Source organism: Lampetra fluviatilis, chromosome 12 (genome assembly GCF_964198595.1).
Source record: "Lampetra fluviatilis chromosome 12, kcLamFluv1.1, whole genome shotgun sequence".
Classification (NCBI taxonomy): domain Eukaryota; kingdom Metazoa; phylum Chordata; class Hyperoartia; order Petromyzontiformes; family Petromyzontidae; genus Lampetra; species Lampetra fluviatilis.
In genome coordinates this window covers 14447168-14459904 of record NC_136286.1, presented here as the reverse complement: position 1 = coordinate 14459904, position 12737 = coordinate 14447168, and the positions used below count along the sequence as shown (strand labels likewise).

The 12737-nt window shown below is 45.6% G+C and overlaps 1 protein-coding gene across 1 annotated transcript in view; it reads right to left on the bottom strand.

The window, feature by feature from the left end:
- Positions 1-12063, bottom strand: part of LOC144935212 (dysferlin-like) — a 177616-nt gene extending 165553 nt beyond the window's left edge. The window contains exons 1-5 of the mRNA XM_078861724.1: positions 11970-12063; positions 6104-6159; positions 5179-5270; positions 4685-4790; positions 3476-3569 (exon numbers count right to left, since the gene is read on the bottom strand). Coding sequence (XP_078717850.1) covers positions 3476-3569; positions 4685-4790; positions 5179-5270; positions 6104-6159; positions 11970-12063 — 442 coding nt within the window. The remainder of the gene's footprint in view (positions 1-3475; positions 3570-4684; positions 4791-5178; positions 5271-6103; positions 6160-11969) is intronic.
- Between the last annotated feature and the right edge of the window lie 674 nt (positions 12064-12737).

Sequence of the window (12737 nt, the reverse complement as noted above, 5' to 3'; positions counted from 1 at the left end):
GCTGCATCAAGTGAAGCAATGATTCAAAATGTAATCCCTTATAAGCAAGTTGAAGGGGGGGGAGGAGAGGGGGGGGGGAGTTCATCAGAATGTGGTAGCCAATGAATGGAACGTATCGGGAGGGAGGGGGGTGGGAGGGGGAGGGAGCCAACAAAACATTTGGCGACGGCTTGGACGCGGCTGCTGCGCACGCCAACACAATGGGCAGAAAGAAAGACATAATTTCAACCGTGATGATGGGTACAAACTCAGTAATCACTGGAAAGATGTTATTAACCACGCAAAAAAGACTTAATTACACTTTTTGGACCATCTTATCTGACAGGCACTATTTTAATTTACTTCACCGAGTGTTAACATCCCCAGTTATTTTTAACAGTACTCTCTTCATTTTTCAGCCTGCATTGGTATAAACATGGGCATTTTCGTTCCTTTGTTCTATCATGTGTATCAGACCTCCCCTCCCCTCTTTCTGCCCATTGTGTTGGCGTGCGCAGCAGCCGCGTCCAAGCCGTCGCCAAATGTTTTGTTGGCTCCCTCCCCCTCCCACCCCCCCTCCCTCCCGATACGTTCCATTCATTGGCTACCACATTCTGATGAACTCCCCCCCCCCTCTCCTCCCCCCCCTTCAACTTGCTTATAAGGGATTACATTTTGAATCATTGCTTCACTTGATGCAGCTAATCTGGCTGTGACGGTCCCACCTGATGACGGAGACTTGTGTTGCCTCCGAAACGTCGTGAATTTTATTTTTATTTTTGTTTTGTTTTATTTTACTTTCATTACTTTTAATGTTTTACCTACGTGACTTTACCGAAAAAACCTGAGAATCAGATATACTTTTGGATGTGGAAGAAAAGTAAAGTGCTGATTGAAAAGCCATCCGAGGGAATGACACTGACAACATGCACATGACTCAGGTTGCCTTTGTCGTAACTCTACTTGCTGTACTGCCCATTACAGTTACACTGCAGATAGGCGTTTTCATACAACGATTCCATCTACTGCACGAGCCTCCAACCTCATACTCGAGGCTCCGGATGACAAACATATCCACACCACAAATGTCGAAGTCGGTCACGAAAGGCCTTAAGCCATCGGCGAAGAGCTCTACTGCTCAGAAATTGATCCACACATTGACACATGTAAATAATATCCTCGTAAACGGGACAATCTTGTTGGGTGGTGGAGGGTCAGTGACAAAGATTTGGGCGTAAAACCACGATGTGGCCTAACTCAAACACAAATACAGATCATCCGCACCACACTCTGCAATTATTGTGATAGGTGCGTATTTTTTTCGTATTTATGTTTTTCCCCCCCAATTCTAGCAGTATGCGACAAAATGTTCATTAGGAAATGTCACATCGTAGGGAGCTATCCTATGTGTGTTGGAGAATGGACCATGGGAGTAGATATCACAGAACTACTTCCGATATCCCATCAAGTGACCGTGTTTATCCTGACACGAGAGGGTCCACTTTCCAACACGCTCTGCTCCAGAGACTCTTCATCACGCAGCAGTGGCGCTGATACATTTTAAATCAGCCGAATCAGAATTTCATCAAATTTAACGTGCAAAACAATAACAATTCAGTTTGATTTTTTGTTATGTGTGTACGGTCAGAGGTATCTGAACTGATACAGTCAACTGACTGCACATGAGACATCGGTTTAAATGAAAGTGGCTGCTCGGATTTGATCTCTGTCTGTGCAAGCTCAGCACCCTGCACCGCCTCCACACCTCCTCATGTATAATTATTCTTTGTAATATAAAATTGTAATAATTATTGCTGTGACTGTCACTGTTATTGTAGTTATAGACGTACTTCAAGCACTTTTGTCAATCCACTGCTGGATGAGAGTCTCGTCGCTCCGGGCGCTTGCTGTGATGATGATGCTTTACCCGCTAGCTCGGTTAAATTGTGCACATTTGCCTTTTCGGCGGTTTTGAGGTGGAGGCGACATTGCCAGCTTTGTGATAGCTCAGCAAAAAACGGAGTCTCTAATTCAATGGAATTTTTGCTGACTGAAAGGAGATCGTGACACTTGGTGTATCGAATGGCAATGTACCTGCCTGCACAAGGAAAACACTCAGAAATATGCCCTTTGTGAGGTCTCGATCCTGAAAGATGCTATATGAATGTAATATAGTTGTAGCATCCAACTATAGTACCTGTCCATCTCATTTAGATAAGAGCTGTTAGGGAACGCATGTTACGGCTGACAAGGCACACAGCTGCATTCTTGGCTGTTATCCTCTCCCCAGTGCTGACTTTGCACAGTGCAATGGGTACTCATTTTAGGCTGAGTCAGTCTAGAAGAGGCCCAGTTCAGCTTCAGAGATAAACACAGTTCACGGGGTGGTTGGCGCAGTGCGGTAGCCACTACATCACCTCTCTACACGGAATGAAAATCAGTCTCCTTGGTGTGTACGTGATTATGCAGCCTCGTTTAACTCTTCACCTGCCGACAAGATACTATCATAGGACATTTTAATGGAGACAATGACGAAATAATTTTTTTATAGCTTATTATACAATTACGAGGAAATGAGAATGTGTTTCTGGGGCATTTGTTATCGAGTCACATCAGTAGCTCTCATTGATTGTTTGTTTCATCAAACCAGTTACGAGGAAGAGGCAATGACGCTGCAGGTCCTGCTTGGTGTCGCTGTTACAGTGCCTTACCCACAAGCTGATGGACACAATTTTGTGATGGGTCGCCTCAGCCCTTCGTTTCGTTGGGGTTGACACTATTATGGACACTTTGTGTCAGGTCAACAATGATTTCTTACGAAGAGACTGGCCTAAACGTTGCAACGTGCCATTTCTACCCTTGCCCCGTGCTCGTTTGAGTAGGGAGACAGTTGTATTTTTATTTTTTATTTACTACTTTTTTTGCAAATGGAGGTAATTTTCAAAGGTGGTAGTTGGGACATGCAGCAGGCACCCAGTGTCCTATATTTGTGAATGACTCCAGGGGACATCATTATCCACTCTGGGTCACGTTCCTCTGGTGAAGCCACCCCCTGGAATGACTGGACAGTACCACGACGTGAATCATCAACCCCGAACAGACTGGCTCAGTTGCAAGCACCCAACTACGAGGCTACCCAGCCACTGTGTGTCTGCAATCGTCTCACGTTACACACATACTTCATATACTTTGTATATGCTGTAAGCAAAACAATATATGTGTTGTTTGTGTGTGCGTGTGCGCACGCTGTGTAAGTGAACAGGGAATGCTTTGTGTTGCAGGCAACTTGAGCAAACAGTTTTGTTTCTGTGCAGTTGTCGACACAAACATGGCTCTATAACGGCAGCTATAGATCAAGTTTATTGCCCTTGCCGAGACGGGAGGGAAGGATTGAGATTGTCACCCGGGGCAATTGCCTGGTGTGTTCACCCCCTTAAGCCAACCCTGTGTGCACAGCACGCTGACCAGGTAGGTGACTGCGTGAGCTGCTACTCACCTGGCCCAGAGCTTCTCATGGCTGAAGGTCGAACGGTGGGCGCCGGAGTGGAGCCGGGCGGGGGTAAATAGCAAACCTGCAGATTCACTGTGGCCTGTTGATGTGCAAAGACAAAAGATCCTCCGTGTAGCCATAACAGACTGTTGAGGCAAATGCTGTTAGCGAGTAGCATCTATGAAGGCCAGAATGGCACACGAGGGGGTGGGTGGCCAGCACCACGCCCGGCCGCCTTTGTCTCCCGAGTGGTGATGTTTAGACACAACACCAGGTACTCAGTTGAGGCTGAGTTTACCTGGGGGAGACCCATGACCCATTCAGATGATTGTCACTGGCGTTGGCCGTGAGCGGGGAATCGAACTCGGGTAGCCGGGTTCGTGGTGCAAGACGCTAACCGCTACACTCCCGCTCCCACACTGTTGATGTGCCCAAACATAAACACACACAAGACTCAGCAGTGTGTACAAAGGCTCCCCATTTAGGAAGGACACACTGTCGGTGCAGATGCAGTGAACAGGCACCTATTCAGGCCTCACTGCACAACATTAACGAGTTGTGTGGCACCGTGACCTGCCCGCCTCTGCCTCTTCGGTGTTTACTCTTTTTTTTACCGCAAAACCAGTTATTTTATTTTGGAATAATCAGCATAAAGGAGGTCTCTTTACCACAGTGTTCATTGAAGCAGCAAGGAACTGAGTACACGGAATTTACTATCAGCAAGTAGCAAGGCAATTGTTCCTTCTAAAAAAACACATGTTTGGTTACATATTGTTCATGGATAGCTTTTGCCTCATATTAAGGTACTGTGTTAGAGTTTCTTTAACAGACCATCTCCAGCCAATTGGAGTCAAAATATATGAAAATTTGTCTTGAACACATTTTTATACGAAATATGTATCAAGAAGGACAATTCATTTTTAACATCCCCTTTTAGACGTCAAGCAAGTACTTTTACTACCTTGGGTATATTTAGCTGAATAATTCGATGTTTTATCGACAGGCCAGCCCTCAGGAGTGGGTGATCAGGGCGGCTGCTCAGGACAGAAGGCTGTAAGAGGTGGTGCTGCTGGTAATTCCAAGGGTAATGAAATGTTTATTTACCCAGAATGCTATGCATGCCGGGCCTGCTTATATGTTGCCGATATTGAGTGGAAATCTGGATAGGGGAGATGGTGAATAACTGAAGCAATGCGTTGCTAGGTAGGTGATTACCCCATTGTTTTGCTTCTTCATGTCCAGCAAGGGCAGTTCATGAGTTGCACAAAAGTTGGGTGCAAACAGGAGGTCCTTTAGGGGCAGCGTGGCATCGCCGAGAAACCTAATCACGCAGGAATACACGCAACAATCACATCCATTTCAATTGCCATGCGCATATCACTCAAACATGTATAACACACGGACACACACGTATCTGTCCATAACTAAATGGCCAACCGTGCATGACCACATACACGTATCTACATTTGCACACCAACCACTACGGACTCGATTGTGAGCCATTGAGGGGCCTGGGGTATTGCGTTGAGGTGGTGTGGTCACATTTATGGATGCGGGTGAGGAGTCTAGCGGCACAATTTTTGCATCATCTGGACTTTGGACATGACGGATTTCGGGAGATCGAAGTGGAGATGAGATGTGATGAAGGCATGGGTGAGGGTCTCATAGCAAGACCTTTCAGCCGGACCAGAAGTGATGTGGGTGAGCACCTGTTTGAACCAATCTTCTCATGGTCCTTGATGACAATATGAATCTCAGATGCAGGGTCCAAGGTCGCGCCCTTGAGGTCCCATTCGAAGGTCTGTTGAGAAAGCGAAGTAATGGAAGGGGAATAGCTCTTAAGTTGTGAGTCCCCCGGAATGATATTATTCACAAGAAGGTTACGAGCAGTGTCGGATATTTTTTCCTTCAGTGTTTCAAAGTTGAAAGTGAATGTAAAATTCAGCAGATCAAACTTTGTAAACAAAGCTGAAGTTACTGCGTATTTGGTTTTCATGTATTTGCATTACGTGCGTATGAATATGCTGCACAGCGTTCCACACTTAATGACGTTTTGGCAATTTTGCATTTGATTTTGTTGCATCTGTTTTGTAAGATACTCGCTTGTGCGTGATTCTGTAACGTCATCCCATCACGGTGCTGCGTGTCAATGAACCACGCTCACTCAACCGTCGTGATGCACTCAGCCCCAAAACAAACACAAACCTGGTGATTCATCCAAAATACCAAAAAACGTAGCCTATTGAAGCGAAAAAAAAATTAAGGAATTGCAGAAAAGAAAAGTGAACATAACGTAATGTACAGAAAGTGTGAAACGACTAAAGCACAGATGTCTTTATTATTGCATCTCTGCAAACGTTGCACGCGAGACTCGACCGATTGCGAGGTAGTTGGTCGTGATACTTCTACACCACAGCACCACGAGTCGACAGAGTGGGTGCATCTGCATTTCTAATCTTGACGCTGGTTTGAACAATTGTGCGTGTTTAAATAGCCACATTTCACTTCGTGTCTATGTTTTTGTTAAGCCGAGACACATTTTAACAGCGTTGCAAGTGCCAAAAACTACCGTTCAAAAAAGTTTCACCGCTTAACTTCACCTTTTGAGAACAATTTTGCCCAAAGTTTACTCACCTCATTCCACACTGGGTTGAGGTCATTGGAGATGACTCGAGTCTTGCGCTTTACACCTGAAAGGCAGACGGAGCAACAACCATGACAACAACAACAGGCGTCGTTCACTCCTGCGCTGCAGAGATGTCACCAACACGGGTTACGTGTGTGCAGGGCTTGCTGCAATGTGAGGTGATGTGAAGTTGTAAAGGCTCATTGCTGGCAGGAGGTCACGGCACAGACCCTGGCGTTGTGGGTCAACTGATTGAGATGATTGGAGGATGGACTGCCACGGGGAGAGAACACGCGAACTCCAAACATACAACAGGGCATCGGGGTGGAACCCACGACTCCCTGCATGCCAGGCGAGGGAGATAACATCCCCACCTCGCAGCCGGATGGGTGAGGAGGCTTGGTGAATTGCTGAACGCGAATAACGTTGAATCATTCAGCTCCATACCTACTCATGTCTCGGTATAACGGTGCCACAAATAACCACAGATCGGTCGTGTTTGCACCAAACGTGTTACTTCACCCTGGTGGTGAAAGCAATTCAGCTGGATAGGCAGGCATGGCAGCTGTCCACGAGTTGGTGGACAAAGCCATCCAGTGGCGAACAGCAAACGCATTCCTTCACTCGTGAGTCAGGGGCAAGCTGTCTCGTCACCTGTCCTGGCACCTGTTCCAAAATGTCGATTTCAAACAGGCAATGGATAATGGAGCTTCAAGAAATGTCACATTTCGCATTTTTCAAGCGGTCAAAATCCTTGCTTTGTAACTTAGCACTCAGTATCCTCGTTGATGGGCAAGTGTGAAGTGCATGTTTTAATTTCTGCAGCTGCCCAACATTTCCCACGGGCAATTACCAAAGCAAAACTACTGCGCCTGCTGTAAAATACGTGGATGCGTGTTGAACTTATTTCGCACCGTGCACAGACAACCGTGCCAATCGGAGGTGCGGAAGTCAACCACTTGCGAGTCGCTTTCTCCCGAGTGAGTTAATTGGTATCAATATCCGGGCTGGAATTGGGAAGAAGTGGCTAAGTGGATGGGCGGACTAATGCCCCCCCCCCCCACTAGATCTGGACCGTACCAACTGAGGAGAAATGCAAGGGGGGTGGTGGCAGGCACGGCAATTACCTACGATAATCACCCAGAAATGTCTGTCCGTCCCGCGCGTGACGTCACTCCACATGAGGCCCACCCCCCCGCGTGACGTCACTCCACATGAGGCCCACCCCCCCGCGTGACGTCACTCCACATGAGGCCCACCCCCCTCATTAATATTCTTGAGTGAGTGGATTTTTACGCTAACGCAGAGAAAGGTCGTGCTGAATTAAATAATTTATTACGCAAAGTCGCTTCAAATACGACGTTTCTTTACGGAAAGTGACGGTAAAAAATGTATCTACGCAGCACATTGCTACATCCGTGCGTGACGTCACTGCAAAATAGCCCCCCCCCCTCATTAATATTCATGCCCGTGTGTAAATTTTCACTAACGCACAAGAATGTCGCGCACTCCACATGCCGCACCCCTCCCCTCATTAATAATCATGAGCGGGTGACGTCACTCCACATGCCGCACCCCTCCCCAATAACTATTAGCGGGTGACGTCACTCCACATGGGGCACCCGCCCTCATGAGCTGAACAATTTTTCTATTGAATATTTCAGATTTACTGCAATATCTAGTTGACTTATAAATGAACACTTATAAGAATAGGTTTTACCCTTTCTGGCAATAAAACAGGTGTTAAGATGTTCCTTTTGCAAGGAAGGAATCACGTCTGAATGTGGCGAATGCAGACGTTGATTCCATGCAAAAAGGTTTCTGTTTGGTGTTTGAACATCTCAACACCTGTTTTATTGCCAGAAAGGGTAAACCCTATTCTTATACTGTGATACTGGCAAGAAAGGTCCCAATTTAACACCTGTTTCACTGTTTCAGCACATTATTTAAAAAAGACACAAATCAACGTTTCGTGTATTTGTTGTTGCTTGCTGTGTTTAGTTTATTGTCATTCCCACCGCACCTCCGATTGGCTACGTGAGGTGCGAAAGAAGTTCAACAGACTCACATGTGTGTGTATATTCACAGACCCTTTTACACAATCGCCTGTATGTTTCCTCCCACGTACTATTTGGGAGATCCAGAGCATGACAGAAAGAGGCTCAGGAATGGTATCTATAGACTCCCCGCCTCTACAATGTGTCCCTGGTACAGAACTTACGGAACGACCCAGTGGGTTAAATTGTCACTCCCACCACGGCGTTCTGGGTCCTCTGGCCCATCATATCCACCCCCTTCAATCACATTTCCACTGCAATAGCAATCCTGAATCTCAGTGGATCTCCGTCTGCTTAAAAAGAGGTCGGACAAAATGTATCCAATGATCTGATTTGATTGATGAGCAAAAATGTGTAAGGGATCAAACACTCTGGGGGGGGAGGGGGTCCCTTTGGAGCCCTATAATTTACCTTAGCTCAGCAGGGAAACGCCGTGTATTTTGGTGACGGACAGTCCTGCGACATTGGCGTCTAAAAACAGCACCGTAGCCCAGCTCCAGATAGGACCAGAATAGCCCCCCGGGCTCAGCTGCAGTCACCCACTGAACGTGTGAGCAATGCGTGACACCAGAGCCCCACCACCATGTTTATATTTTAAAAGCAAACGATCAGCAAACTTGGGACATTGCATGCAAATAATTATCGGATGGTCTTGTTCCCTTCAGCATCTAATTTTGTAAGTCATGTTGAGTTTGGATTTGGATTGTGGTGGTTTGCCACGCGCATAAAAGATGAATGTTTGTTGTACACTGAAGAGTCAGAGAGCTGGCCCTTAACGCAGCAACTGGAAATACATATTCTGGCCCTTCAGTATTGGCACGTGGCAAAATGCTGAGAACTTTCACAATTCTTCACGGGCTGGCCCCTGCCTATCTTTCCCCTCTGATTTCAGTCTACTCCTCTCCCCGGGTTCCCCGCTCATCGTCTCTAGGTTTGCTCTCCACCCCAAAAGTAAAACTCAAAACCACCGTTGGACGAGCTTTCTCATGCTCAGCCTCCTACAGCATGGATTACCCTCCCGCTCCACATCCGATACATCGACTCCATCACATTATTCAAATTCGAACTAAAGGTCTTTATATCTTCGTATTCATTGGGTTTTTCGGTAAAGCCACGTAGATAGAAAAACATATTAACATATCGCGATCGAAACATCGTGGCTTTACCGAAAAAACCCAATGAATATAAAGGTCTTTTTATTCATCCAGAGATGTTGTTATAAATAGGAAATCACATTTTGGACATTTGACCGATTGGTCTTTTTGGCACTCGATCGCCCTTCCTGTGAAGGTTTCCTGGCTTGGTTGAGAAGTTGGGATTGTGGTCTGGGATGTTGAGACTTCATGGACTAATTTCTCTGTTGTTAATTTCTCTGCTGTGATCACTTTTTTTGTTGCGTGTGCCATTTTTTTGGTGCAATTTATTGTTTGTTCATTTTAAAATTTGAGGACTTTCATTCACTCTGTATTTGCTATATATAGGATTTGTCCCTTATATATAATTAATGTACAACATTGTGGGATGCAATTAGCAATAATTACGCGATATAAATCATTATTGGTACAAGAGGCTAAGCAAATAAGCTATAGAACCCAGCTGAAGAGAATTATTATAGGCATTATTAAAAATAGGTTGTGATGGGTAGGGCACATGTGCAAGGGCAGGTTACCAAAACAGACATTGGAGTTGCACCCAGAGTTTGGCAACTAATGGGAAGATCCAAAGCCAGATGATGCTAGACCAGAGCTTAGAGGATGGGTGTCAACTGAGATAAGCAGAAGATATGAACCCATAGTGCAAAACAAGACCATCAAGGATACAGTGTGGGATATAGCAGAAGGAAGGAAGCGAAGGTGAGGCATAGTCACTGCAACAGCGTTGGCCATAATAATTCATTGAGGGCTCTTTTCAATACTGTAGAACAAAAATGCATGTCCTAGGTAAAGTCACGTAGAAGGGAAGTAATAAAATAATAAAAATAAAACATAATAAAATAATATAATATATATTATATTATTATGTTTTATTTTTATTATTTTATTACTTCCCTTCTACGTGACTTTACCGAAAGAACCAAGAAGATGAATCCCTGCAGTCACGAAAGCTTTAAATCGAAAAATGTCCTAGGTAATTGGCACACCTTCCCATCATCCTTCTGCTACACTCCTCTTACTTCATCAAACTTTGTGCAGATAAAAGAAAACCACCTGGAATTATTGGCAAATTGTTTCCAAATTCTGGTAGCGGAACATTGGTCATATTGTCTGAACCCTCGTGGATAAGAGCAGAGACCTCGACCATTTCAGCTTTTACACAATATTGTAGGCAATATACGACTTACATTTTAAGCCTAAGACAGTGTTAGTATTAACTTTGCTAAATGCTTCACGAATCTATGTTTACTTATTACTCAAAGTTTCAGAAGCATTGTAACATACTGCTCCAACTGAAATGTCAAAGTCAAGTAATACGAGTACTTGATGATGTGTATGGTCGGTTCCCCGCAGATGGCATCTTTGGGGTGGTTTGAACCTCAGGAATAACCGATAGCACTGTCTTTGAAGCATAATCTGCGTGCGTTGGCTGATGGCGTCCTTCATTAACCCCCCATTGCTGAGAAATGCAATTCTCTCTTTCGTTAGATTTATTTTAAAATACGGGGGGTCGGACCAATGTCGCGGATCCTGTTATCTTAAGGGGTTATTCGCAAGGGTTACCTGCAATTTTAGTCCTCTTACCCGGTACATAAAAACAAATCGTGGATAGTGTATGAGGAAGCAGTTTCACTTTGCATTATGGGTAATGACACTGGACTACTGACACCTGCCTCTTGGGAATGTGATTAAAGAACAGAGCTGTGATAGCTGGAATGATGTATTCCACAACACATGATATGGATAAAGATAACGTTTGTCAAAGATCTTCGATGCAAACTCTTCAATTTACATAGTTCTGATATTTAACGCATTGTGTAAATTATATGCAAAGCCACTGATTGAAAACAGAGCACGCAAACAACCAATCATTTGAGGGCAAGTCCTTGCACAGTCTACCTGCAAAACACAACGTAGTACATCTCACATGCAGACACTGTACAATTACAAGCTGCACTACGTTGTGACACTCAATGTAATGAAATGTATTTGTGCATTATTGTTGTTTGTTTGACGCTGAGCTGGCCGAGAAGAGGAGTTACTGGAATATAATTTTCTGCGAATATGGATAGTCAGGAATCAAACCCATGTTACATCACTTGCAGTGCAGGACTGTAACCATAATCCCCACTTAGACGAATGTCTCTTGCAGTTAATGATCTCCCGCTAAGGTCAGCATAACACTCGAGAAATATGACGTGAACAGCTCCCAGTTATTTCTGCAGAAATTACCAAACAGCTGATTCTTCTGATTCTAGATGTTAAATACCCCATCACAGGAGAACTTTACTTGTTACAGTACGCTATTGTGGGCCTGCACCATAGTCCACATTCTAAATTATCAAAATTACCAACATATTTTGTTTTCTATATTACATTACTGCTCAGACTTAGCCACAAATTGCCAAGTGCTGATACACCGCACCCCTGATTCGTTTAAACTGGGCTAACATAAGGAAGCTCTAGGCCAGCTTCAGATACCAATCTCTGCTGGCCAGGAGTTGAACTCAGGCGACCAGGATCACAGTGCAGTCCGCTCACCAATGCGACATCGGGCACACGAACACCCAGTTCACCTCGCTGGGGCGACTCTTCTCCAACCACTCAATGTCGCTCCTCCACTCCACCCGAGCGAAATGACACGAACAAATCGTAACCCTTACCTTGGAAGACCACACTGGCTACGGGGTCGCTCTGCCGGCCAGACCATTCCACGTTGGGCAGGTTGGCGGCCGAGCGGATCGCAAGTCGGAGCATGGCAGCTGGAAGCAGGGCAGGTCGGCCGTCTCTCACCGGCCGGCTGGGCCTCCCCAAAGAGGCGAGATAACAATCCACTCTCTGCCCGCGTTTGTGCTTGCCCACGTCTCCCTGTGCATGCTTGTGTGTAGCACTGACTACACACTTGCAGCTGACTGCGGGCAGGAGATGCGGCCGCGTGGGAGTGCTGCGTGTTGGTGGCGGGGGGGGAAGGGATGCGCCGATAGCTGTCTGGCTGGTCTCCAAACTGGGTTCGGACGGGGACGGTGGGCTGGGCTAGGATGGAGTTTGCGAGGTTCAGGAGGTTTATCGATAAGACACTTCATCGAAACCAATAATATAGCAGGCAGAAATAAAATATCCATTTTTGTACCCACTGCTGGATGATTGTCACCATTCGGGATGGTCTTGGGATGCCACAATCTACGTGCCTTTTTCAAGGAGCTAATTTCATCGCTCCATCTCTGGTATTGATCGTGCTCATCCTCTTGGGTTTATTGAAATACTTCGCTGCGCTGGTCGTTGCGGATTGGCGAACGACGGCAACAGAGAAATTGGAGCATTCGAAGTAGAGTACAACAATAGATTTTTCTGCACGGCCCGCTGTACATTATTAAATAGAATAATGTCCGACTACAGCCATGTAAATGTTGCGTGACGAATGCTGCACGGCA